Source organism: Nicotiana attenuata, chromosome 12 (genome assembly GCF_001879085.1).
Source record: "Nicotiana attenuata strain UT chromosome 12, NIATTr2, whole genome shotgun sequence".
NCBI lineage: Eukaryota > Viridiplantae > Streptophyta > Magnoliopsida > Solanales > Solanaceae > Nicotiana > Nicotiana attenuata.
Genome location: NC_032000.1, coordinates 46,404,304 through 46,429,724, shown reverse-complemented (window position 1 = coordinate 46,429,724; position 25,421 = coordinate 46,404,304). Strand labels below are relative to the sequence as shown.

General features: G+C 36.4%; 4 protein-coding genes and 1 non-coding gene across 7 annotated transcripts; 2 read left to right on the top strand and 3 right to left on the bottom strand.

Annotated features, from left to right (window-relative positions):
* On the top strand, positions 360–5,335 carry LOC109235672 (probable magnesium transporter NIPA1). The gene is made up of 9 exons (XM_019401873.1): positions 360–559; positions 674–882; positions 1,666–1,722; positions 1,958–2,048; positions 2,140–2,300; positions 2,764–2,891; positions 2,993–3,130; positions 3,838–3,930; positions 4,626–5,335. The coding sequence occupies exons 2-9, from the start codon at positions 756–758 to the stop codon at positions 4,824–4,826; spliced, it is 996 nt and encodes a 331-aa protein (XP_019257418.1). The 5' UTR covers positions 360–559; positions 674–755; the 3' UTR covers positions 4,827–5,335.
* LOC109235673 (RPM1-interacting protein 4-like) lies at positions 6,207–10,740 on the bottom strand. 2 transcript variants are annotated; one of them, XM_019401875.1, is made up of 4 exons: positions 10,489–10,740; positions 7,621–8,328; positions 6,853–7,044; positions 6,207–6,480 (listed from the first exon to the last, which is right to left on the bottom strand). In XM_019401875.1, the coding sequence occupies exons 1-4, from the start codon at positions 10,492–10,494 to the stop codon at positions 6,448–6,450; spliced, it is 939 nt and encodes a 312-aa protein (XP_019257420.1). In that variant the 5' UTR covers positions 10,495–10,740; the 3' UTR covers positions 6,207–6,447. The 2 variants fall into 2 exon arrangements, with proteins under 2 accessions (XP_019257420.1, XP_019257419.1); XM_019401874.1 differs by lacking the exon at positions 10,489–10,740 and adding an exon at positions 9,419–10,005.
* On the top strand, positions 11,619–12,578 carry LOC109236096. Its single transcript, XM_019402316.1, has one exon. The coding sequence runs from the start codon at positions 11,619–11,621 to the stop codon at positions 12,576–12,578; it is 960 nt and encodes a 319-aa protein (XP_019257861.1).
* LOC109235671 (actin-related protein 2/3 complex subunit 4) lies at positions 17,126–22,102 on the bottom strand. 2 transcript variants are annotated; one of them, XM_019401871.1, is made up of 8 exons: positions 21,848–22,096; positions 21,514–21,579; positions 20,758–20,810; positions 20,338–20,365; positions 19,311–19,385; positions 18,654–18,758; positions 17,540–17,629; positions 17,126–17,416 (listed from the first exon to the last, which is right to left on the bottom strand). In XM_019401871.1, the coding sequence occupies exons 1-8, from the start codon at positions 21,848–21,850 to the stop codon at positions 17,327–17,329; spliced, it is 510 nt and encodes a 169-aa protein (XP_019257416.1). In that variant the 5' UTR covers positions 21,851–22,096; the 3' UTR covers positions 17,126–17,326. The 2 variants fall into 2 exon arrangements, with proteins under 2 accessions (XP_019257416.1, XP_019257417.1); XM_019401872.1 differs by lacking the exon at positions 19,311–19,385 and having other exon boundaries at positions 21,848–22,102.
* On the bottom strand, positions 22,036–22,132 carry TRNAY-GUA. Its single transcript has 2 exons — positions 22,096–22,132; positions 22,036–22,071 (listed from the first exon to the last, which is right to left on the bottom strand). It is a non-coding gene; the product is annotated as a tRNA-Tyr (tRNA).

The window sequence follows — 25,421 nt, the reverse complement described above, 5'->3', positions numbered from 1 at the left end:
AATTCAAGCATTAATGGATGCTTCTACGTCTTGAACCTGTGACTTATATGTCACACAAAAACAACTTTATCATTGTTCCAAGGCTCTCATTTTCCTTTTCCCTATGTAATAAAAAAAGTTTTAATTAAAAAAAAAGGTGGCAAAAGGGTAGAAGAAAAGTTGAGGGACAAAAAGTACAAACAAACAAAGCCAATATTAACAACGTAGGATTCTGAAAACAAACCATAAAAAAGTGGCTTTACATTTGTGTGTACAAATTTATTTCTGAATCTCAAGTGTAACGTATTTCTCGTAGTATGACCTTTCTTGTATCTTAGAAGAGAGAGAAAAAGAAATACAGAAAGAAAGAAAAAAAAGAAAGTATATTCTGCCAGATAAAAAATGAGAAACATAGAAGCTGGCTAAAGAAAAAGTTGAAATATATTGAAAATTTAAACAATATTTTGTAGTAACATAAACTTTTTTCATCGACCCTTTATCTTAAATTCATCTATATTGGGATAAAGGGCGATGTTCTATATCTTTAGCCACTTTATCACATGCAAAACAAACCCAAAAGGTTCGAGTTATATCTTGTTTTTGAAAAGATATTACTATATTTAATTTAATTTGTACGTTGTGCACGTAATTAATTTGTTGTGATAATGTGATTTTTTTTCATTTTTGATTGCAGGGTTTTCATTAATGCAGATAGAACTTGGTTTTTGAATTTCTGAAACTTAAATTGTTAATCCTCTCCATTTTTTTAAATAAAAATGAGAGGAATATCTGATAATGTTCATGGAGTTATATTAGCTATATCATCAAGTATTTTTATTGGATCAAGTTTTATTATTAAGAAGAAAGGCCTTAAAAAAGCTAGTGCAACAGGAACAAGGGCAGGTACACTTTCTTGATCTCCTCATTTGCATAATTCTTTTTAAATATTTTATATTCTTTATGGTATTGTTGGATATATATAAATATTAACTTCATTTTGTCTTACATTGGTACCAAATTGGGTAGTTTTATGTATACCTATGGTTTAGACAATGTTGTACGCCGGATTTTGTGCAACCATTGTCGAGAGTATGTTGTTATTAGTCGAGGGTCTATCAGAAACAGTCTCTCTACCTTACACAAAGTAGGGGTAAGTTTTGTGTACATCCAACCCTCCCCGGACCCCACATTTGAGATCATATTGGGTATGTTGTTGTTGTTGTTGTAGTACTGTCGGCCTATTATCACAACTCGACTTGTACGTAGGTTTTGATTTGGGGCTATAGAGGTTCTAATGCTTTACTTCTTGTCTCAAGTTGATGCTTACTTTACATCTATTTTCAAACAGTGACGGTCTATTGCATATATATGCATGTGTTTGTGTGTGAATTTTTTGGGGAAGCGGTATCAGATGAAACCCCTTATAGAACTGTGTCTCCGCCACGGCCTCCACTGTGTTCAGGAACATGTAATTTGTCCTTGTAGAAATTGGCTCTTTTTCTTGTGTTTCTTACTTACATGCCAGCATGCAAGTCATGTTAATATTTTTTTTTGTTGCTCTATAAAATTCATATAGCTGACCTCAACTTGTTTGGGACTGAGACGTTGTTGTTGTTGTTGTTGTTGCTCTGCGACATTCTAAAACACTGTTATATTGATTTCTAAGTACGGTTAATTTTTGAACAGGTTCAGGAGGCCACTCTTATTTGTTGGAACCAATGTGGTGGGCTGGGATGTTAACTAGTAAGAGACATAACTCAAACTTAAATGTATGTTATTGTTATGCAGTTTTTTCCCCCTTAACCAGGGATCTCTGTCGATATCGAACTTCATATGTTGGCCTGGTGGGTGGCATACCACCCACCACGCCAACGTGTGCAGTTCAAATTCTGAAGTACATGCATAATCTTTGATATATATGTTCATCTATGTAGTAGTGAAAGTATTATCTTAATCCTAAACTTTCATTTGCTTGCAGTGATTATTGGAGAGGGAGCTAACTTTGCTGCTTATGCATATGCCCCGGCAATTCTTGTAACTCCTCTAGGTGCCTTAAGTATAATTGTGAGGTATGTAACCGTGTAGCGATATTGGCGTAGAATTTTACTTGGGGAAAGCTCTTTTTAGTTTCAAAAACTCATGTATAACTTTCCTTTGCAGTGCAGTGTTAGCCCATTTTATTTTAAAGGAAAGACTGCACATATTTGGTATTGTTGGTTGTGTCCTCTGCTTGGTTGGCTCTGTTAGTATTGTGTTACATGCTCCACTCGAAAGGAAAATTGAATCCGTCATGGATGTTTGGTACCTAGCAACAGAACCAGGTAATTTCTCAAATACCATCTCAGCTACATTCTTTCATTTTCTTAACCTTGCATTTCGCCTGCAGAAAAGTTTCGAGTCAGAGTTTTATATGCCAGTGGAAAATATAGTGAGCGTCTAGTACTTTTTATTTTGATTTTGTATAATATTGGTCCGCGATGTGCTTAGATGGAGCGACAGGATTAGTGAGGATTCATATAGCCGATCCTAACTTTCTTGGGATAGTAGCACACTTGTTCTTTTTGCGGAGAAATAGGGAGGCAACTGTTGCCTTACAGGCGTTGGCGTTTCTCTATATGGTGAAATCCTTATAGCTGAAACATTGGTCAAGTTCTGTATATAACAACACACTCTCTTTTTGATTGAAATAATTAATAATAACAGCATAGCAACACTTGCTTTGTTTAGTTAATATCTGCACAATTTATTTGTTTGGACTAACCAAAAGGTTTTTGAGAAGAACAGGATTCATTATATACACATGCGTAGTCGTGGTGCTGGTAATTGTCCTTATTTTCCGGTTTGTGCCTCGTTATGGGCAGAGGTATATGGTCATTTACATCGGAATCTGTTCTCTCACGGGGTCTCTCACGGTCAGTATGTTTTATTTTTACGCGTTTTCACCTGCAGATCATAGTTTCCTTATGTACATTTCATATGCTTATAACTTGACTTTTCTCTTGTTGTTATTCAGGTTATGGGTGTGAAAGCAGTTGGAATCGCGCTTAAGCTTTCATTTGAAGGAAAGAATCAGTTCAAGTATTTCCAAACATGGTTATTTACTGTGTTTGTTACAATCTTTTGCCTTTTACAGCTGAACTATTTGAACAAGGTATTTGTTGGATTCCCTTAAAGTGCAAACTAGAATACTAATTTGTATCTCCAGCTCGCTTCGGTTTTCTTAATAACTTGTTGTTGTTGTTACTTGTTGCCGCTGCTTCTTTGCATCTTTTCTTTAGCTGAAGGTCTATTAGAAACAACCTCTCTGCCCTCCCAGGGTAGAGTTAAGGTCTGTGTACACACTACCCGCCCCAGACCCTACTTGCGGGAATTCACTGGGTTGTTGTTGTTGATTTGTATTTTCAGCCATATTGTACTGAACTTCTCTCATTTTACGTTTGAACGAGCAGCAAATTTTCTGGTTTAATTCACTCCTAAAGAGTTCCATATAAGTGGTAAAACTAATATATATATATACATATATATATATATATGTATATTAGTTTTACCACTTAGATGATTGATTGGAACTAAAAATTGATAGGGAAAAGGAGTCACTAGTTTGTAGTTTCAAGTGTGTATTTTATGTTTTCATATATTATGCATGCATGTGATCAGGAGGTCACGAGTTCGAGCCTATGAAACAGCCTCTTGCAAAAATGCAGGATAAGGCCGCGTACAATAAACCATTGCAGTTCAGCCCTTCCCCGGACCCCGCGCATAGCTGAAGCTTAGTGCACCGAGCTGCCCTTTTATATCTTATGCATACACCTGTTATCTTCATAATGTTAACTATGACTCTGCTATTGTGTTTTGTAGGCACTTGACACATTTAATACAGCAGTGGTTTCTCCTGTATATTATGTCATGTTTACAACACTAACCATTCTTGCCAGCATGATAATGTTTAAGGTAATTCAGTATTCAGTTTTGTGATTCTCTTTTCTGCATTCTTTAGTTTTATCAACTTCCACTTCTTAAAGACAGTGTATTTTCTGCAAGGATTTAACTTATACACTCTGACCGTGTAAAGAATTGTTATACTATCTGTATTTTAACCTGTTGTAAATTGCCAGATCTTTAGATGACTTGATATTGTAAGAGTCCTTTTACACCGTTTGCGTATAGAAGTTAAACTCTTTCCGTAATTTGGACGCCATCTCCTTCATTATAGTTGCAAAGATAATGAAATCGAGTAATTTTAAGGGCAGTAAATGATGTTTTAGAAGAAAAAAAATTCTCTAATTGTGTATAATGGATATGTTTAGAAGATACACTTATGCAAAATAAGAAGTTTATTGTAAATTTTTCCCACTTGGTGGCCAAATTACCAGCCTATCAACTAGCCAAATTGTAAATATGTGCTGTTTTTTCTTGATTGTTTATTCATCTGAATGTTACAATAGCCAAGAGGTCACAGGTTCGAGCCGTGAAAATAGCCTCTTGCAGAAATGCAGAGTAAAGTTGCATACAATACACCCTTGTGGTCCGGTCCTTCCTTGGACCCCGCGCATAGCGGGAGCTTAGCGCACCGGGCTGCCTTTTCTTTTTGTTTTTTGTTACATCTAAAAAGGTTCCAAACTTGACAATTGTTTAATGGGATGCAGGACTGGGATCATCAGAATGCAACACAGATAATAACAGAATTATGTGGCTTTGTAACTATCCTCTCTGGTACTTTTCTCCTTCACAAAACCAAAGACATGGGAAATAGTCCAACAACAAGCAATATTCTCCTTCCAAAAACAACCAAGGACACAGAAAGTAAGCCAACGGGCGAAACCCCGAAACTTACGGATGAGGTATAAAGCAATTTCACAAGGGTTGTGATCAGAGGCGGATACAGGATTTAAACCACTGAATCCATTTTTTGCAATTATGGGTTCAAAACTTCGTATTTGTAGAAATTTTGGTGATACTACACATATATATATTTATGCCGTGTAAAAACTACTGGGTTCAGTTGAACAACATTATGTCCGCCTCGGGTTGTGATCTCTTCTTGCATCATGGAAGATAGAAGCATTTCTTATTGGAGAAAACATTACTAGGGACACTTAGAATTCTGAGGATAAGAGGCATCTATTTGAAGCTGGCAAAGAGAGGCAATGCTTACTCCTTTGTGTTATTTTGACTTCACTAATCATTCTAAGTTTTGATCACATTTGACATGCTTCTTTGATTGTACACTGATATTGTGAGAAGAAAGTTGGATTTGAAATCTTCCTGGTAACTATTTCATTGTGTATATAGTACATGAGTACAATCTGTATACAGTTTTTATTGGTTAAATTGTCTAGGTAGTTGTTATTTTCGATTTTTCTTTTTTTTTTTTTTGGTTTAAGCGCTTGGCACATATGGATTATAAACATAATGCACATTGTAATGTTAGAATATTGGCTATGAGTTCATTAGTTACTTGTGCATATGCCTAGTTACTTGTGCATATGCCTCTACCTTTTGACTAGACGTCTTGAGTTCGAGCCCTGAGAATAAAGAACTTCTCTAAGAAGCGCTTTACCTCTCCCTTGGCGTACCCAACACAAGTTCTAATTAGTCGAGCCAATAAGAATACCGAATGGTTTAAAAAAAACAACTTTTATGCAAATATAGTGCGACTCTTTCTATCAGTTTACCTATACAAAAAATAATGCAGCTTCATTTTAGTTGAAAAGAAAAGGGAAAAAAGAAAAAGAAAATCAACTCTCATAGCCTGAATAAAAATAAAAGAGGTGCAATAGCAATAAAAATTGCTTAATGGATACCTCAGCAAAGCATTGCGTAATTCATTCAATTAGATATTTAAAATTTTTACATGGTCATTAAGATGAAAATTACTAGGGTAGCAAACCAAGAAAACATTTTCATAACCACATTAATTAACCATGGTTGAGTCATAAATAGGAGGGAGAAATATACATTAATTAACCATGATTAAGTGATAAAAGTATATGTCGAAGACACAAGTAATGTTATCCTTGTTCTGGTGTAAATACCACACAATTCCATTTCTTGCATATATGCTTCTGACTCCAAGCAAAAGTTGAGCAAAAGCTTGATTAACAAAATATTATGATAACTACAACAACATCATACCCAGTGTAATCCCACATAGTGAGGTCTGAGAGTAGTGTGTACGCAGACCTTACACCCTCGACTTGGTAAAAATATTATGATAACTCTGCATATGAAAAGGAAGCCAGCAACTATTTGGATACCAGAAAAAGAAGAATGTTATCAGTCCATTTCAATTTCTCTTTGTTTTTTTTTTCTTTCCCTTAGTCGATTTCTAAGTAAAAAGAGTTCTCATCCAAGCACACAATGAACAACATATATACCAGACCTAAACCTATACATAACCAAAGTTTTATGTTTTAAAATAGGGTACATGCCCCAGGTGGTTTTTCTTAACTCCCATCCTCAGAACTGTCAACTCCGACCCCACGGAAAGCACAAACATCCCTGCGAAGAACAGCAATGAGGAGAGGTTAGAAAACGACAACTATGGCTCAATCCTAAGCAAGTTGGAGTTGGCTATGAGAGGTTACAAAACGTAAAACAAAAAAGTGAGTAATACTTTACTAGAGTGATTAGTAAGAGGTCATTCATTATCTTTTTGTTGCAACAATCTCCGAAAAAACTATGAAAATGTGTTGGAGTTTCACAAACAATTAGACTGCAGTATATTTAACAAAAGCTTGGTCCAACACGAATGAGTTACGTACAATGAGGTTGGGAGTTCGAGTCACTAAGATGGGGAAAAGCCACTGCTGGCCCCTGGAGAGGGGGTTAAGGGAGGGGGATTTGCCGTATCAGAAAACTAAATGTACATACCTTTCCACTGTCATTTCCATATCGCTTCTGACTGTTGGAATAAGATGTATCAGTTGACGTGCCAGGTACTTTTGCTGCACCAGTCTGCTTCTCCTCTCGCACTTTGTCAAATATTTGTGTGTAACCTTCTGCTGATGCAGGATCACTCTCATCCCAGTCACCAAATTTAGGAACAGCAGGGCTGTCATCAGACTGCAAATACACTGTGTTATACTCTTCCTATGACTACTCAAAGCAGTATGTGCCTATTTGTAGTTGCCATATACATCGACAATCAAAGAGTACATTAAGATAGATAGATTGGCTTGTGGGATAGTCTAATACATCCCAGAGGCACCCCTTTTTTACGGAGTAGGTTTCCTTACCTTTTTCTTTTTCCTTTTCTTTGGATTTCTTGTCTTTTTTATTTGGAAGTAAGCTTACACATTCTTCCCAAAGTCAGTGGAAAAGTAAAATAGGAAAGTAGTGTAAAATAACCAATCATGAAGGTTTGGAAATGAAGTTCGCCCATCAGAAAGGTAATCAGTAGTCGCCACGAAAAGAAAAAGAGTTGCATCATAAATAATGCCATCATAAAGGAAGACCTTTTATTTTTCCTCGCTACAAGTTCTCTTGGACTAATTCACAACAATTATAGAGAACAGGAATATATTTCATCTGTTTTCTTATGCGAGTTTGGCGAGGGACCTATGTTTATTGCTGCAGAAGTGTCTTAATAATCATAATTGTCCTGGATGTAGACAGCAAGAAAATGACAAAAAGACATACCATGTCATCGCCTTTCGTAACTGATCTCAGACGGGATCTTCCAGGTGTAGAGGGAGCCAGACCTTGACTACCTTCAGATGAAACCTTTCTTTCCCACGACGGAGAGGAAACTGCACCACCTTTGCCTCCAACCCTTCCCTGGGAATGTGGATGCAGCGGAGAGTGCTCAATGCTGCGATCAGGTCCCCCACTTTGCTGAGAGGCCCGCTTAGGTGTAGCACCACCACTTAAGCCGCCATAGCGATGATGAGGTGATTCCATAGGAGTTCTTCTCCCCGTGTTCTCATTGCGCATTGGGGAATCAGTAGGTCTCCTCAGATACTCTTCTCTACTTGGCCGACGTTCATGCCTTGCTGTTGGGATTTCCGCACCCTTCATTGTTTCTGATTCTGACTTGTTGCCTACAGATTTCACACCATATCGTTGTGGAGATGAGTAAGTTGGAGCTTTTTGACCCATAGCGTCTGGGTGCAATGGGGAGTCAATTGATTTCCGCGATTCTACATCATCTCTCCTGGAAAAACGCTCATCTTTTGATCGTACTGCATCTCTTCCATTTTGACCTTTTACTTCTGCCTCAGGATCCTGAGGATCATTTGGATTCATTTTACTGCCTTTCTTACCCTTACTAGCATTCTCAAAATAGGTAGTATAGGCAACATCTTCGTCGTTCTCCCAGTTGCCAAATTTTGGTACTTGTGAGTGCTTCTGCAAGAATATGCAAACCACATTCATGTTGCATTCGAGCTTCTAGGCAAGTGTAGCTTAGAGCCCAACCTCCATTTAATTAGATATGCAAGTAAAAATAAAGAAAAATAGAGAAAGTGTAACACAAAACAAGTCTTTATGACGTGGTAAAATAAACTCAAGTAAAGGTGAGTTTCCTGTATAGAAAAGAACGCCTCTACTTTTCCTGTGGTAAAATAAGCACAAGTAAAGACCTAGAGATGATCACACAGGGTTAATCTGGTTTAGCAGGTGCAATGGAACAAAAATTGTAGAGAAAATGCTCATCTTCCAACATCTAAACATCATCCTTTGGAAAAAAAACAAAAGGAAAAAAATAAAAGAAGATGAGAAGAGTCGAACCAACTAAAGTCCCAAATGCACCCATCCAAAGATATACTAAACTATATGTGATATGAAAAGAATTGATATCAGAACACGGAGAAGAAGTAGAAAATTAATTGTAAAAGGGAACATCATTCCTAGAGCAAAGCAGATAACTTACGTTACGCCATAGTGGAATACTTAGCTTAACATTTATAATATAATGCCACATGGAATCACTCAAGAATTAGGCTTTTATGGAACTTAAGTTTACTCTTTAGCCTCAAGAACTGGCTAGCTTAGGTGCCTTAAACTCAACTGGAAGTATAGGGGATGATCATTTTGACGGTCCTGGTGTTACCAAACATGAGAATTCCCAAGGACTATAAATATGTGATAAAACCCTTAGAACCGATTTGCTTAGTTCAAGGCCACACTTAATCCCCATTTGCCTCAAGAACCAGTACATGGCAAACGGTAGTGTCACAATCATGTCTACAAGAAGTAAACAACTATAATTTGTATGCTGCCTTTTGCCTATTGCCTACTAACTAATCTTAGTACTGAATAGTAAACTGGAGAGACAAAGCAGAAACAACCAAATAAAACAGGCAGGGATGAGATGTTTGCATTCAGAGATAAGCAAGACTACTTGTTTTAACACCACAATGCATGTCAACTTTCAGTATCACTAATACTATCAATTATCTAATAAAAGATGGATAAGAGCTTGAGAAAAGGTCAGTACCGTGCAACACATAAATCTGGTTTTACTTCAGTCTGTACTCTATTTCCATTTGCCAGAGAATCGAAGCAAAATAAGGCTGGCTAATGTTTATGGGTCAACCTAGCCTATAGAGACTCCACGATCCAGCTGACAGAAATCAGTTGAGTGGATAAGAGTCACCCGACTATGTTTCTAAGATGCACAATACACTCTAAATGATTCCACAATGTTTAACAATAGCTTCATGGTAATCACCAAGTGACAATCTGCTTAACAACAGCATTACTTCTCAGACTCGAAGAAAATGCATAAATTGCACTTAGTTCTACAACTTATGAAATTCCAATACTAGCAGCACAGTGAAAAAGCTAAAAGACGGCTTTGCAGTCTTTTACATTCCTCTATCCATTCTCATTACATTTGGTCTCTTTACAAGATTAACAGATCTTTATCTAGTCCCAAAATTCTAGCTCAAGTGCTCAACAATCTAGCTTTAAAAGTACTATTCCGCGAAAATCCAAAACTGAAATGTCCTTCTACAATCACTTTTCTTTAGGGAACATCCACATTACGCGCTTTTAGTAATCCAACTAACGTTAAAAACTCAGACCAACACTGAATTTCTTAGTTGCAGCTTGTTATAATATATGGATCCAGCTTAACAATTCACTTTCCATTTCTATAGCTTGTTTTTAGACCATAAGTTTCAAAATTCTTTCTTTCTTAAATTTCGTGCCCAATCAAACACCATCACATAAATTGGGACTGATGAAGTATTATACATTTTTTTTGGGGTTGGGGGGGGGGGGGGGGGGAAGAAGAACTAATTTTTTTTGTGGATTTCACTAGAACTCAACAAAATACACATAAGCACTTAATTGTACCCATCCATTCACAAAATCAAGTTAGCCTCAACACCAAGAATCAAATCAGGTTCAGCAATTAAATCAAGATTATCTTTTTCAACTCCCAAAACTTCTATAAAATTTATAAAGAAACCATTTTTAGCAAAAGAAACATTCCACAGAATACACAATCATTTCAGCTTAAAATTTATCAAAATGCAAGAGAGAAATAGATCAAGAACTCACAGCCATTATAAAGGGTAAGTACAGCTAAACAGCAGCAGCTTAGAAAAATTCAGCTGAGATGTTAAGATGAAGCTTTCACTGTTGTTTCCAAGATTTTATTTTTCTTTCTTCTTTCTTCTTTCTTCTTCACTGTGGTGCCAGCTCAGAGAGAGAGAGAGAGAGCGCAAATGGGGGGTTGGATGACTGGGTGACTGGCGCCACCAGTGACGTTTGACATCCCACATACTCTTGTCAGATCAAAAAGATATATTTTTAAATTATAAATAGAATATTAATTTCATTTATTATCAAATTATCAATTACTCACTCCGTCCTAATTAATGTGAGTGGTGTTTGAGTCGACATGGAATTTAAAAATAAAGGAATATTATTGGAACTTATAGTTTAAAACAAGTCATATATATTTGTGACTATAAATTATTTTATTAAGTAAAAAGTTTAAAATTAAATTATTTGTATGTAAGGAAGTATGATATTTTTTTTAGGACATTGAAAAAAAAAATACAATGCATAAATTGAGACAGAAGGAGTAATAATTATAAAAAAATTTACCTACAATTATCTAATAAATTATATGATTGTTTCTGTCACTACATGAAACTAAAAATTATTAATTAATAGTCTAGACACACACAAATTATTTCATGAAATTATGTCATATATATAAACATATTGAAAAGAAATTAACTTTTATGTATTAATAATATAAAGAATTTTTTAAGTATATTACTTTTAACTTATGTTACACTACGAAATGTTTACCTCGCTATTTAATGAAAAACAAATGACACGTATTTTCAAGCACATGGTGTAGCCAATCGTGAATTTGTCGGCACTCGACAGTGTAACCAACATGCTACAGTGCACAGCAGTCACATCCTCATCAGTCCTCTTTAATTTTAATTATAATATATGGTTTTTTTGGCTCAGGTTATAATATATGTTGAAGGACTAATAGATTATGGGTTATCGTTTCTCCTAATGTTTTCTCTAGAAGAAAATAATGACCCGTTTCAATTAAGTCATTCCTAAATATTTCAAACTATTTAGGAAATCTTGCCATAGTAATATCAGCAGGAAATCTCTCTCGGCGCACGTTAAGCAAGGTCTGCTAACTTGCACCGGCGGAGATGGCGAGACAGAGGAAGAAGAACCCCATAGCTAAGGAAATGAATGTGGATGAGGAAGATAAGGCAGATGACGAAGATACAAGACTAGTTACACCAGAAACGGGGATTCCCCAAGCTTTAGACTCGGTGCAACTGTTCCATTGGATGAAAGGTATGGGGAGTGCACCAACTGTTCTGCATGGACAAGAGAGGAAGAAATCGGAGGAGCTGGTGGCAATTCAAACACAGGCAGCTCCGATAACTAAGACTCCTGCAGATCCTGCACCAAATGAGACGGAAATGGCGACGGCAGCTAGGAAACTGACTTTCTCGACAAGCATAGGGATCTCAAAACCAACTCTAGTTGCTGTGGTTCAAGGTAATAGATCTATACAACAGGGTTTGAAATTGAACTATTATCCCCCTATTGTTAAGGATGGAAGGAAAATTGTTAGATTGAACCTCATAGAAGTGGAAGAGCAGAAGAGGAAATGGAGGACTAGCTTAATTGGCTATGTCATAGGTGGATCTCCTCAATTTAAAGAGATGTTGAAATTTGTGCATGGAGTTTGGCAATTTGTTTCAACTCCACAGGTACTAATGCATGATGAAGGCTACTTTATTTTCAAATTTGAGAATGATGAGGACAGAGATTTAGTCCTTCAAAATGAACCATACACTTTCAACAATAGACCTATGATTCTGAAAGTATGGGAACCAGACTTCCAAATGTGTAAGGAATCCACAAAAAATATTTCAGTGTGGGTAAACTTCCCTGGGCTACCTATACAATACTGGACAACAAAGAACTTAGGGAGAATTGCAAGCTCAATTGGCAACCCAATTTGCACTGACAAACTAACAGCACAAGAGGCTAGAGTATCCTATGCTCGTATGTTGATTGAAATGGATGTGTCCCATGCACTACCTGAGACAGTGCTGATAGAAACCGCTGAAGGAAAACAAGGGAGCAAAAATTGAGCTATGATTAGCATCCTTCCTTCTGTCAAGAATGTCTCACAATAGGGCATGACACAGGGGAATGTAATGGCCAAACAGAGATGGAAAAGTACAAAGGACCAGATGCTAAAAGGACATATAGGTGGACATAACAAGAGGGGAAAAAGAGTAACCACAAAATGGATTGTGAAGCAAAAGACAACAGAGGAAGCACAAGCTAAAGAGGTCAGAGAAGAGACTAGCAAAGAAGAGCCAATTGCACCACCAATTACCAATACAGAAATAGAGCAGAAGGACAATGGTTTTCAGATAGCAAAGTCAAAAGGAAAACAGGTGCAAAGCCCCAAGGAGAGAAGCTCAATGAGAAAGGGTATGACTGATGAAACTATTGAAGCTATACTACAGAAAAACAGATTTAATGCCCTAAGAATCCAGGAAAGAGAGGATGCTAGTTTGGCATTTAAAGAGGAAACAGTTCCTTTGGCTCACCCCCCATGATTATTAGTTCATGGAATATTAGAGGGCTCAATAAACCCTATAAGCAGAAAGAACTCAAGGCTTTTCTGCTTAAGAATAAAATCACAGTGTTAGGGTGCCTTGAGACCAAAGTGAAAAAATTTAATGAAAGAAAAGTTAGAAGGAGGATTGGAACTGAATGGGAAGTATTCTCAAACTATGCATACGCTCCCAATGGGAGAATATGGGTAATATGGAAGACTCAACAAGTAGATGTTAATATAACTCAGGCTGGAACTCAATTGGTGCACTGTGAGATCAAGGACAGGAATTCAAATTTTAATGCTGGCTGACTTTTGTGTATGGTTATAATACTGTTGCAGAGAGACAAGAAATATGGAATCAACTAAGACAGATAAATAGCACTATGATGGAGGCCTGGCTGATTCTGGGAGATTTCAACACTATGTTATCTGTTAATGACACAATAAATGGTAATCTAGTCCATCAGAGTGAAGTAGTTGATTTCCAAACTTGTGTTGATGATACTAGTTTGGGATTGTTAAACAGAAAAGGATGTAAATGGTCTTGGTGCAACAAAAGAGAGAATACTGATAGAATATACGGCAATACGACTGGGCTTTGGGGAACTCGTACTGGTTCATGAAATATGGCTATATAGAGGCAGTATATGAGAACTATGGGGTCTCAGATCATTCACCCATAGTATTATGTACTGAGATTATCAGAAACCACTTACCAAAGCCATTTAGGCTTCTTAATGTACTTTTGCAGGAAGAAGAATTCAACAAGCTAGTACAAGAGGTGTGGGATCAAAATATAACTGGATATACTATGTATTCAGTTTGGCAAAAACTTCAGAAACTTGGAAACAGGGCAAACGGAATGAATAGAGTCTATAATTCAGTAGACAAAAAGGTTGAAATTCTAAAAGATCAGCTGCAGGAAATTCAGAAGAAGATAGAAAATGATCTGTTCAACAATACCTTGATCCCGGAGGAGAAAGAACTACTGATGTAAAAGAAAAGTGGCAAGGTATACAAGAGAAAGTCTACAGGCAGAAATCTAGGGCAGTGTGGATTGCAGCAGGAGACTCAAACACAAAGTTTTTTCATGGATATTTGAAGGCAAGGCAAGCTAGAAACCGAATTACTACTATCTGTAATGAGCTTGGACAAAAACTGACTGATCCTCTACTAGTTGAACAAGAGTTTACATCCTTCTTTGAAGGTCTCCTAGGAACAAGGGCTTCAGAATTATCCTGTCTTGATGTAAACATAGCTAGAAATGGTCCTTGTTTAGATAGAGAGCAGCAGCTGAACATGATCAAGAGTGTTTCTGATAATGAGATCCTACAAGGGCTAAAGGAGTTACCAAGTGACAAAGCACCTGGCATTGATGGTTTTCCAGTAGAATTCTTTAAGACATACTAGAATATAGTTGGAGAAGAGGTGATAAGGCAGTCAAGGAGTTCTTTGAATCAGGAAAGTTATTTAAGAGTGTATGCAATGCAACCATTACACTAGTACCAAAAGTGGATAGTCCTTCTTTTGTCAAAGAATTCCGGCCTATAGCATGTTGTACCACCATTTATAAACTCATTGCCAGAATTCTCACTTCAAGACTCAAAACAGTGGTGGACTTCATTGTTGGACCAGCTCAATCAGCATTTATAGAAGGGAGAAGTATACTAGACAATGTTATCCTTGCTCATGAATTGGTGAAAGGATATAGCAAAAAAGGGATCTCACCTAGATGCATTATCAAAGTGGATATAAGAAAGGCCTATGATTCTGTTGAATGGTCTTTCTTACAAATGGTGCTGTTGGAGTATGGGATTCCTACTAAGTTGGTGCAGTGGATTATGGAGTGTGTAACTAATGCAAACTATTCTATACTGATCAATGGTGGACTCACAAAAAGATTTCAAGCAAAGAAAGGATTGAGACAAGGGGATCCTATGTCCCCATACTTATTTGTCTTAGTGATGGAATATTTGAGCAGAACTTTGAAGAGTCTCAAGGATATTCCTGATTTCAATTTCCATCCAAGATGTGCAAAAATGAACCTCACTCACATCTGTTTTGCAGATGATCTGATCATGTGTTGCAGAGCTGACAAGACCTTTATCCAACTACTACTAGATAAGTTCAACCATTTTTCAAAGGTGACAGGGCTCATGGCTAACTTAGATAAAAGCTCTATCTATGTAGCTGGAGTCAGCTAGGGATTTAAAGAAATGATATGCTCAGACTTTCAATTCAAGATGGAGTCCTTGCCATTCAAGTACTTGGGAGTGCCTTTATCCTCAAGGAAACTATCTATTCAGCAGTGTATGCCATTAGTAGAGAAGATTACAAACAGAATAAAGTGCTGGACATCAAAGCTCCTATCATACAGTGGCAGACTACAACTGATAAGAAGTGTGTTGTTTGAAATGCAGACATACTGGGGGCAGGTGTTTTTGATACCAAAGAAGATCATACAACTAGTGAACTCTGTCTGTAGAATTTTCCTATGGACAGGAAGTTATAGTCCTTCAAGAGAGCTTTGATTTCCTGGGACAGAATATGCATGCCTGTATCAACCGGAGGTTTAAATGTTATAAACTTTGAATGGTGGAATAAAGCAGCACTGTGTAAGCTAATGTGGGTAGTCCACTCAAAGAAGGATGCTCTTTGGATCAAATGGATTCACTCAGTGTATATAAAGAAGAAGGATTTCAATAGTATGCAGACTCCTAATCAAGCTTGCTGGCTGGTAAGGAAAATATTTGATATTAGAGACTGGTACACAAACATTGAATCCTTTGCAAATATAAACAAGTTTTGCAGAAGAGAAAAATTCAGTATTCAGAAGATGTACACTCTATCAAGACCTCAGTATCCAAAGGTTGGGTGGAAAGCCTTACTATTGGGTACAAGCATCCCTAGGCACAACTTTATACTATGGCTAGCTCTAAATCACAGACTTAATACTGTGGATAGATTAGCAGCATGGGGCATACCGGCCGACCTTGGATGTGTCCTATGTAAGAATGGGCAAAATGAAACTATGGCTCACTTGTACTTTGAATGTCAATACTCAAGAAGCATATGGGACATTCTGCTTAATTGGATAGGAGAGAAACATCAGATTGGTTCATGGGAAGAGGAAGTCAAATGGCTGAGTGCAAGAACAAAAAACAGTCGAGCCTATGGTAGTATTCTGGCATTTCTGTTTGCAGCACTAATATACCATACTTGGATAGAAAGGAACATGCGTAGATTCCAAGGAAAAGAGACTGATGTGAAGAAGATGATACAAGACATTGTCCTTCAATTATACATCAAAGGACAGCAGAAGGCAAAATGAAAGAAGTACTTAGAAAGAATGAATAGCTTTCCTCTATGAAGTTTAGTCTAGTAGAGGAACTATTAAGTCTGTAAATGTTCTTTTTGATACAATATTTTGATGTTTTCTTTGAGTCTAACTCTTTAGTCCAAAAGAGTTAGAGGTGCTGCAAAAATATCATTACTGGTTAAATAAAATTTGATATTTAACCAAAAAAAAAACTATTTTCTTGTGAGACGTTTCAAAAGTGCCATAAGACTAGAAAATAGAATCTAGAACCAGAAGAATAGAAGCTAATAGAAAAAAAAAACTTTTTTTTACCTGGTAGTTTATGGAATGTCAGAAAGGTAGGATCAGTCAATCCAACATTTTATAATCCGTTATTTAATGCCAGTAAACAGCTGCTAGTTACTTTAGGTAAGAATCTAATGTTAAATAAATATGTCAGTGTTAGTAAACTTTGGTGACATACAAGAAATTTGAAATTCAGATGTATAACTAAGGGGTCAATTGGTTGGGAAACAAGTTATCTCATGATTAATTATTTCGGGATTAGTTACCCCACCCTCCCAAAGGATAAAAAAAACTCTTACAATTCCGGAATAACTAATCCCAAAATTATATACCACAATTTTATCCCAACCAAACATGGGATAAACTCATCTCATATTTAATTCCGAGATTAATCATCCCTTATCTCTCATATTAAACGAGCGCTTTTGATTAACCAACACAAGCAAAGCAACTTAGCACTACAATGACTAATACAACTCGTTGCAAATATTAACCGAGTATTCACTCTGCCATCTCCTGACATAAGTGAAGGAAAAGGGAACTCATTGATGCAATACAATAGAGAATTTCTGTAATATGTAGCTTCAAGTAGAGGACAAAAAAATGAATACATATTCTAGTTGCCATAAGAAGAAAACAGAAAATAAACAAAGAAAAAAGAAACATCAAATGAATTGCTTTAGAAACTCAGTAGCAACAAGTCTCCCTCGGGTGTTCACTGATAGTTTGAGTTCACTGATCTCCTTATCGATATCCTACAATTTCAAGCAGAGATTCATAAAACTCTTTGAATTAAATATCAATAAGTTACGTAAGTGATTGATGCAGAGGTTTTACTGCTACTTTATCCTTGGAAGGGTGGGAGTTAATAAGTGTACCTCCATGAATTGCACTATGAAATCAATAAGCTTCTGCTTCTGCATCTCTTCACAATGATAATTTGTAATGAGAAAACTAATGTCGTAGCCCTGAAACATAATGCGCCCAACAGAAATCGGATGACTAAAACTTGGTCAAGAAACAAGTTGTTTACCTTTTCTAATAAAGAAACAAATCATTCACATACACCTAAAAAAGTTCATTCAACCATTTGTGAAACATGTCAAATATTCTCAACCTATGTCCAACAGGTAGCCTTTTAGACTAGGTAGATGCTTTATTTTATTCAGGAAAAACTTGACCATACTCCAAAGATGCTTCTTCCAAGATACTGCTACTCTCCATCTAGGTCTAATACATGAATACACATCAAGACTAAAGAAATTTTTATGTCTCAACCGAGTCTGAGAAGCAATCACATAAATGTTGTAAACAAATAAGAAGGCGTCCCATAAAGCAGCTAATGTGCCAAAATCTCTTAGTATTGTACTCAATCAACATCTTCCCATCCTTTTGCGGGTTGAGCAACTGACATTTCGTAAGTGAGTTTATAGTTTAACCCCAGCCTGCATAAGGAAAATGGCTAAATAGGGGTATTAGACATTTGCTTTCACAACCCCTCCCCCAACACAAGTAAAGGAAAGTAAATAAAGAAGGCCTTTGTCAACATGTTGAGGGTGAGAAATAGAAGTAATCAGTCCCAAAGTATTGCATAGAAGCAAGTCCAGACCCCAGAAAGCTTAACTATGATTTCAGACTTTACAATTACCTTCCATATTCAGTAATAGCTCCGTCCCCAAGTTGCCACCATGTTACCATTGGTGGAATAGGTCAATAATAACATTACAAGGAAAATTTGTACTAATAACTAGAGATATTCAAACTATGAGCAAATGGTGAGTAAATGCAGAAGAGAGCAAACGGAAAAAAAAGGACGGGAAATAAATTGGACGTTCAAGTTCCGTCAAACATAACTACAAAATTAGCATACAGAATTACAGAACATGCCAAAGCATGGAATCAGATACAAGGAGTTAAAAGAAAACCTAATCCAGGATATAAGAGGATATAAGATACTGTTACCATTTTCATGAGAAGAGGGGAGATACAAACCTGAACCGGCTTTCTCCTTAACACCTGAAACGCTTCTGCTCTCATAGATAAAAATCTAAGGAACTTCTTTGTTAGTATATTTTCAAGTTCATCTGACTGTTTCACCTGCAGCATTAATCACACATGAGGAGCTTAAACTTTTTTTCAAGTGATCTTCAAAATCCAGAATCCTATAATTCCTTGTGAAGTCTACTTAATTCCGGAACTAATACAGTTTCTAACCCAGTCCAGCACAATCAGTAGTTTAGCTAAGAATTCCAAAATGTTAGGTGGATCCATTTAAAAAGGCATTGCAAGCTGCATGCAGATGTCAGGCTATATGAAGCTCTTGGAGGAACATGGTCTTGCAATAAATTGATAGGCAAATCCAAATTTTGATTTACCATCTTGTTGGAATACAACACACTAATGATTAGACACGTATTCCATTCTGTAGCATATGGAACTAGAAAGAAAGATCTGGACTGCTAATGAATACTTGGCAAATGGCCTTTCGCATAGACAAGATGGTTCAAGGTATCATTAATGTACTCTACTCTATAAGAACAAAAGCATAAATATGGCATATGCACAGTTTTAGGCAGCATGCACCATTGTTTGTAGCTCCTTATATAGGAATATAAGAATCAATACATGTGAATAGCAAAGCAAACCAACCTTTAGACTTATGCGCAAGGAATTAATAGATGTTTCAATCAAGCACCTTTCAGCCTCATTTCTACAAATCAAAACCTATGAAATGGTACATGGGAAAAATTAAATAGATTGATATAAGACATGCAGCTATTAAAAATTCTTTGGCACATGGATATCAAGTATAGACAGAAGACCACATTAGAAGTTAAATAAAGAACATGTACTGCTAGTGTTGGACGTAAATGAATAATCTTTACTCAGAGACTTACAAAGTCATGCTAAATTAAATCATTATGGCAGAAAACAGCAATCAATAACAAAGAAGCATACAAACCAACCATTGAGGGTGCACAACAGAAAGGAAAACTAAAATTTATTCCTATATACCTAAAGGAGGACAGAGCCAGGTCTCTCTTGGTCTTTCTCAAACTTAAAAACTGACATGGCCCACCAGTCTTGTTAACAGATTTAGCAGTATCATAACACCAAATGAATCAGAATGCAACAATGAAGGGTTCTGTTACATTAAAAAAAAATTGCACCTGATTATTGATTATTTCTTCCTAGTCATGGAGAACATGTTTACCATCAAGACATAAAGGAACATAACTTTTCTCTAACAGCAAATATAATGAATTAATGTTGCAACTTGCATCAGTGCTACTAGACCTAATTTATGACTAGCTAGAGTTCCCAACCAACTTGGACAACTTGTTACTATCTTTAAAGTGACTCCTAGACAACATGTTGGCATCTAAGAAAGACAATTCGGGAACATGCTTTGAACAACTAGCTAACCACGTGAGAGAAATTTATAAAAAATTTAAAGCGAGAACTCTCTAAGCATTTCAAAAATTTCACGAATAACACCATCATACTTTCAAAAACCTTGACTGCAGTTACTACCGAGCCATAAAAACATGTAGTTTAGGCGTGCAAGGATTGTACAAAAAACATATTGTCAAACCACGGGATCACGAAAATCTATTGTACGCAGCAGAGATCTTCAAAAATCGTATAAAAGTTAAGAATATCAAACAGTTCTTACAGGATTAAGAAGAAGTTCTGGGCTTGTCCTGGAAAACATACAAAATGAAAAAACATTAACATTTTAGCACACATGTTTGGCAGGTAAATGAATGACATTTGGAAGAGAGATGAAACATCACATTGTCTACATAACGAAACAGCAGTTCAGTAGAATATCAAAATTCTGCTTTTTGGTAGAATATCAAAATTCTGCTTTTTGGTAGAATATCAAAATTCTGCTGAAAAAATTATATGTTCATGTAAGTCAAATATTTTGTTTAGGATTCTAGCCATATTATAGGTGAAGAGAATATGTATGGGGTTCTTCTGGATTCAATACGCCTACTGCAAATCCATTTCTTGAAGCACCCAAGAGACAGATATGGAATTTAACCAGCATCATTAAGTAACTTTGAGTAACTGCAGCATGAAGCCATACTTTAGTTCAACCTCTGGTTTGTTATGCCTCTCTACTTCTTGGCATGGGAAATTCTGCAACCACCATGTCGAAAAGAGATTATCTAAGATAGATATAGAGTAACTAAGACATCATATTTGCTGAGAAAATGGTCCAAGGGGCTTAAAAGTACTAACAGCTTTGCACTTTTATATTAAACCATGGCGGAAATCAAAAACTTTTTGAGAAGGGTCAAAATATGCCAAATTCAACAAATTGATTGGCTCAAAAAATTACATATGTGGCCTGAAATAACATACTACAACTGCTACGACAACTACCCTCAATCCCAAGCTAGTTGGCGGAACATATAACAATACAATGGGAATGCAGAATGCAGAGCTCAGAATAATTTTTCTTCGGGGATGGGGGTGGGAGTGGAAGGACTGCTAGTGGCACGTGGACTCTCTAATACAAGCATATATAATGAACACCGAGAAACTAAAACTTATAAGTGTAAATAAAACGTCCTAGCAGAGCAGAAACACTCAACTTGCCTCCCAATCACCCAAACTACCACATGATAATGCTTGTAATCGTCTCAAGCTAACAACTTTCATTCATATCTCATTGCACGAACCTCAATAGTCAATACATCTCAGGCCAACAACATGCAAGTCAAACACATTAACTAAAAGGACTCAACTATGAATTTAGTATTCTAACTTTTAAAAAAAAAATTCAAAACATTTACAAAGCTGCAAAAAATTCTTATGATAGTTAAAAATGCTACATTACCTGAAGACACATAGCTGCTTCGAGCGTGTTTCTTATGCATGTTAAATACAATCGTAACGAATTTGCCTGCAAATTAATCAAAAAACAATAACCACTCTGCATTTTGCACAACGTAACCACACACACACACACAGAGAGAAAAATCCTGGATCTAAATCCATTGAGCTAGTAAATAACATGAATTAATTGAAACGCAGCTCAATTCTCTACAAATAAATACACATTTACTCCAGAAAGTAGAATTGATTTGAAGAATGTTAATTTGATCAAATCCCTAAAATAGACAGTATATTTCGAATTTTACCCCTTTTTTTTCTCGAAATGAAGTACTTACCATTAAAACTGTTTCGCTTGGTTTTCACTTTAAATCGAAAACAGTACAAGCCGATCGATCGATGTTTCTAGCTGAGTTTTGCTTATACTACTGCTAATTTTGTTGAGCTTTGTTTTGTGTACACGTTGAGTAAAGACTGCTAAAATGCGCCGGCATCGAAGAAGTAAAGCGAAAAGGAAAAAAAGAAGTCCGACCTACCGGATTCGAACCAGTGACCTAAGGATTAGCTGTGGGCTTTTATTGCCCGACTACAGTCCTCCGCTCTACCAACTGAGCTAAGGTCGGTTTGCTGATTTCTTTTACGTCTATTTGTATTATGATTGATTAGGAATTAATAGGTTCAATAAATCAAAACTATGGATAAGCTTATTGACACATTTAACTTTAGAAGGCGATTAAGGTTAAATTGGATCATTATTAGCATAGAAGAATAAGTAGACAAAATAACAAGTAATTGATTACTAAATTGTCTTATCCTTGTTAAGTTAAGAGAGGCAAGAGAATAAAAACGATATTCCAGTTGAGAAGATGTGATTGTATTTTATTATGATCAAACTTTAACATCAGTTGTTAGTTGTTACTGAGGCAAAGTCATATGAGAATATACATATTAAATCTGGCCCCGAAAAAAAAAGGTAGAGATCAAACATATGTTATCAATACCATATAATTGTTGAAGTTCATTCGAACATTGATCGAGAGATTTGGAATTAATATGTTGAGTAAATTAAGACTATCAATGCGCTTATTGATTTTACTAATTCTGAATCGAAGAGATTAGGAATTTAAAAGTTTGAATAACTTTTTTAAAGTTTAATTAGTGAATTGAATATTGACAAAAGTCTCTAAAGGTGTTAAAACAACATAAAAACTCTTGTTAACAAATCTTTTTTTTTTTTTAGGAAACAGGAAATATATATATATATATATATATATATATATATAGGAACATCCAGTACATAGTCGACATAACTTGCATCTCGGAGGATGCATTGATTTCCTAATCTTGCTAGCAGATTACAAGCTTCATTACATAGAAGTTTTTCATGGGAAGTAGATTCAAGTCTATCACTTTCCACAAAATCTATTACATCAAAAGGTGGTACAACAAAAACTTTTTTACTGCACTTCACTGCTTTACTTCTTCCTGCCACTCCAAGAGCTTGGTTGTCCCTTTCTAGTACCCCTTTTGCTAGCTGATGGGAAATCCTATTCCCCTGTCTGAAAGTGTGCTGGAGAGTAACCCTCTGCCGGTGCATTAAGGACCTGCAATCATTAACAGTTTTGTTAAATAATTTATTACCGACTTGTATTGTCTGGATAACCTCTGAGCAATCTGTCTCAATCTCAAGTGGGAAGAGATTCCAATCCTTTGCTGTTGTTAGACCTTCTCTTAGAGCTTTTAATTCAGCTGGTAGTGAGTCATTTGCATGTGATAGTTTAGCAAGACCAATCACCCAGCTGCCTGTTGCATTCCTAAAAACACCACCTAAACCACAATTTTTGTTATAGCTATGAAAACTGGCATCCACATTCAGTTTGTACCACCCCTTAGGGGGTTTGAACCAGTTGATTTTTATAAGACATTTGGGAGGATTAATAGAGAATTTTTCTGTGAATAGTTCAAATTCCACTGCCCTTTGCAAGATTTGGGAGCCTCTAATTTGGTTGGCAGTGTTATTGATGGTATTGTTGTTTCTATTAATCCAGATATGCCAAATGATGAAGGGAAAGAAGTTGTTCCAGTTTATAAGGTCATGTTTGATAGGAGAGTTGAAGTCCCTTATTTGGAGAAGCCAGTGTTTCCCACTTTTGTTGACAAGTTGGTTCACTTAAAGGTTGCTCCAGAGGTTACTAACAGCTCTACAGTCAAGGAAGATATGTTCTATTGACTCTTCAATAGGGATTTTGTAGATTGGACAGTTAGGGTCAATGTTTAGTCCAATCTGTGAAAGGTATTTTCTGCAAGGGATTCGATTATGAAGGCATTGCCATAGGAAAAATCTGATTTTATTGGGGTAGTCCAATTTCCAAATCCACTCAAAATCGGAGTTAGTGTTAGTAGGAGATTCTAGTAGTGTATAACAAGAGGTGGTAGTAAAGACTCCTTTAATGGTGAGAGACCAAATAGGTAAGTCAATTGCCGGGCTCTTTTGGCGGATTTTTGTTTTTGAGATGGTAGCTAACAAATCCGTAGGGGGAGAGAAGGTTAAACGGTTTAAGTTCCAATTAGTACCATCAAAGATATCTCTAAATTTTGGTGGAGAAGTCTTAGCTGAAGGAGGACCTGTAACTAGGTCCCTTAGGTTACCAATATTTGGTATCCAATTGGCCTCCCATAGATTAAGATTGGAATGGATGTGGGGGGACCATATGATGTCCTTGGAGCAGATGTCCCACCCTCTGCAAATGCTTTTCTAAAGGAAGGAGGATCTATTCGCAGAGGAGTTGTTGCAATAGTAGGGGATGATAAGCTTTGCCCAAGGAGTTAGAGCATTTGTAAGGAGTCTCCAACTTAAACTAGCCAGAATACAAAGGTTTTTATTGAGGGCATTATGGATCCCTAATCCACCATATTTTTTGGGTTGGCATATAGTGGTCCAATTTACCAAGTGAAGTTTCCTTTTCTCTACAGTACTACCCCATATAAATTCCCTTTGGACTTTATCAATCTCTTTTAGAGTTTTTCTGGGGAGGAGGGTGTATTGCATGTAATGGTTTGGGATGGAATTAAGGCATGATGTCGCAAGGGTTGTTCTTCCTACCAAGCTAAAGAACTTTATTTTCCAGGATGCAAGTTTGGTTCTCATCTTGTCAATGAGGAATTGGTAATCCCTAGGTTTTGGGCTATAGTGAAGGATAGGGAAACCAAGGTATGTGCCAAAACTGTTACTCCTCTTAATACCTAATGAAGTGGTAATGTCACTGATGATTGAGTGATTGCAATTTTTTTTAAAAAGAATCTTTGACTTAGTAGTGTTGATGCTTTGACCTGATAGAGAGCAAAATTGGTCAAACCCATTTTTATGGCCTGACAAGATTTAGCATTGGCTCTAGCCATTAGAGAAAGGTCGTCAGCAAATAATAAGTGGGAAATTTTTGGACATTTATAACCTAGGGATATGGGGTCCCAATTTTTGATGTCCACTTGGTATTCTATATATCTGGTAAGCATTTCTAGGCAGAGGATAAAGATGTAGGGGGAGATGGGGTCGCCTTGTCTAATACCTCTACTTGGTTGAAAGTAATTCGTAACAGCTCCGTTGACTAAAATTGCTATTTTACTGGTAGAGATGCAATTCAGCAATAATTTAGAGAATTTTGGAGAAAAATTAAAGAAACCCAGGGTGTGACGAATAAAAGACCATTCAAGACAATCAAAAGCCTTTTCCAAGTCAATTTTCATAATCATAAAACTTTGAAATCATTTCCTGGATGATGATAGCATTATCAGATGCTCTTCTGTTTTTCATAAAGCTAGCCTGATACGGGCTGATCAGTTGATCTAGGAAAGGTTTAAGACGATTGGCTAGAATCTTGGTGATTATTTTATAGATAGTGTTGCACAAGCCAA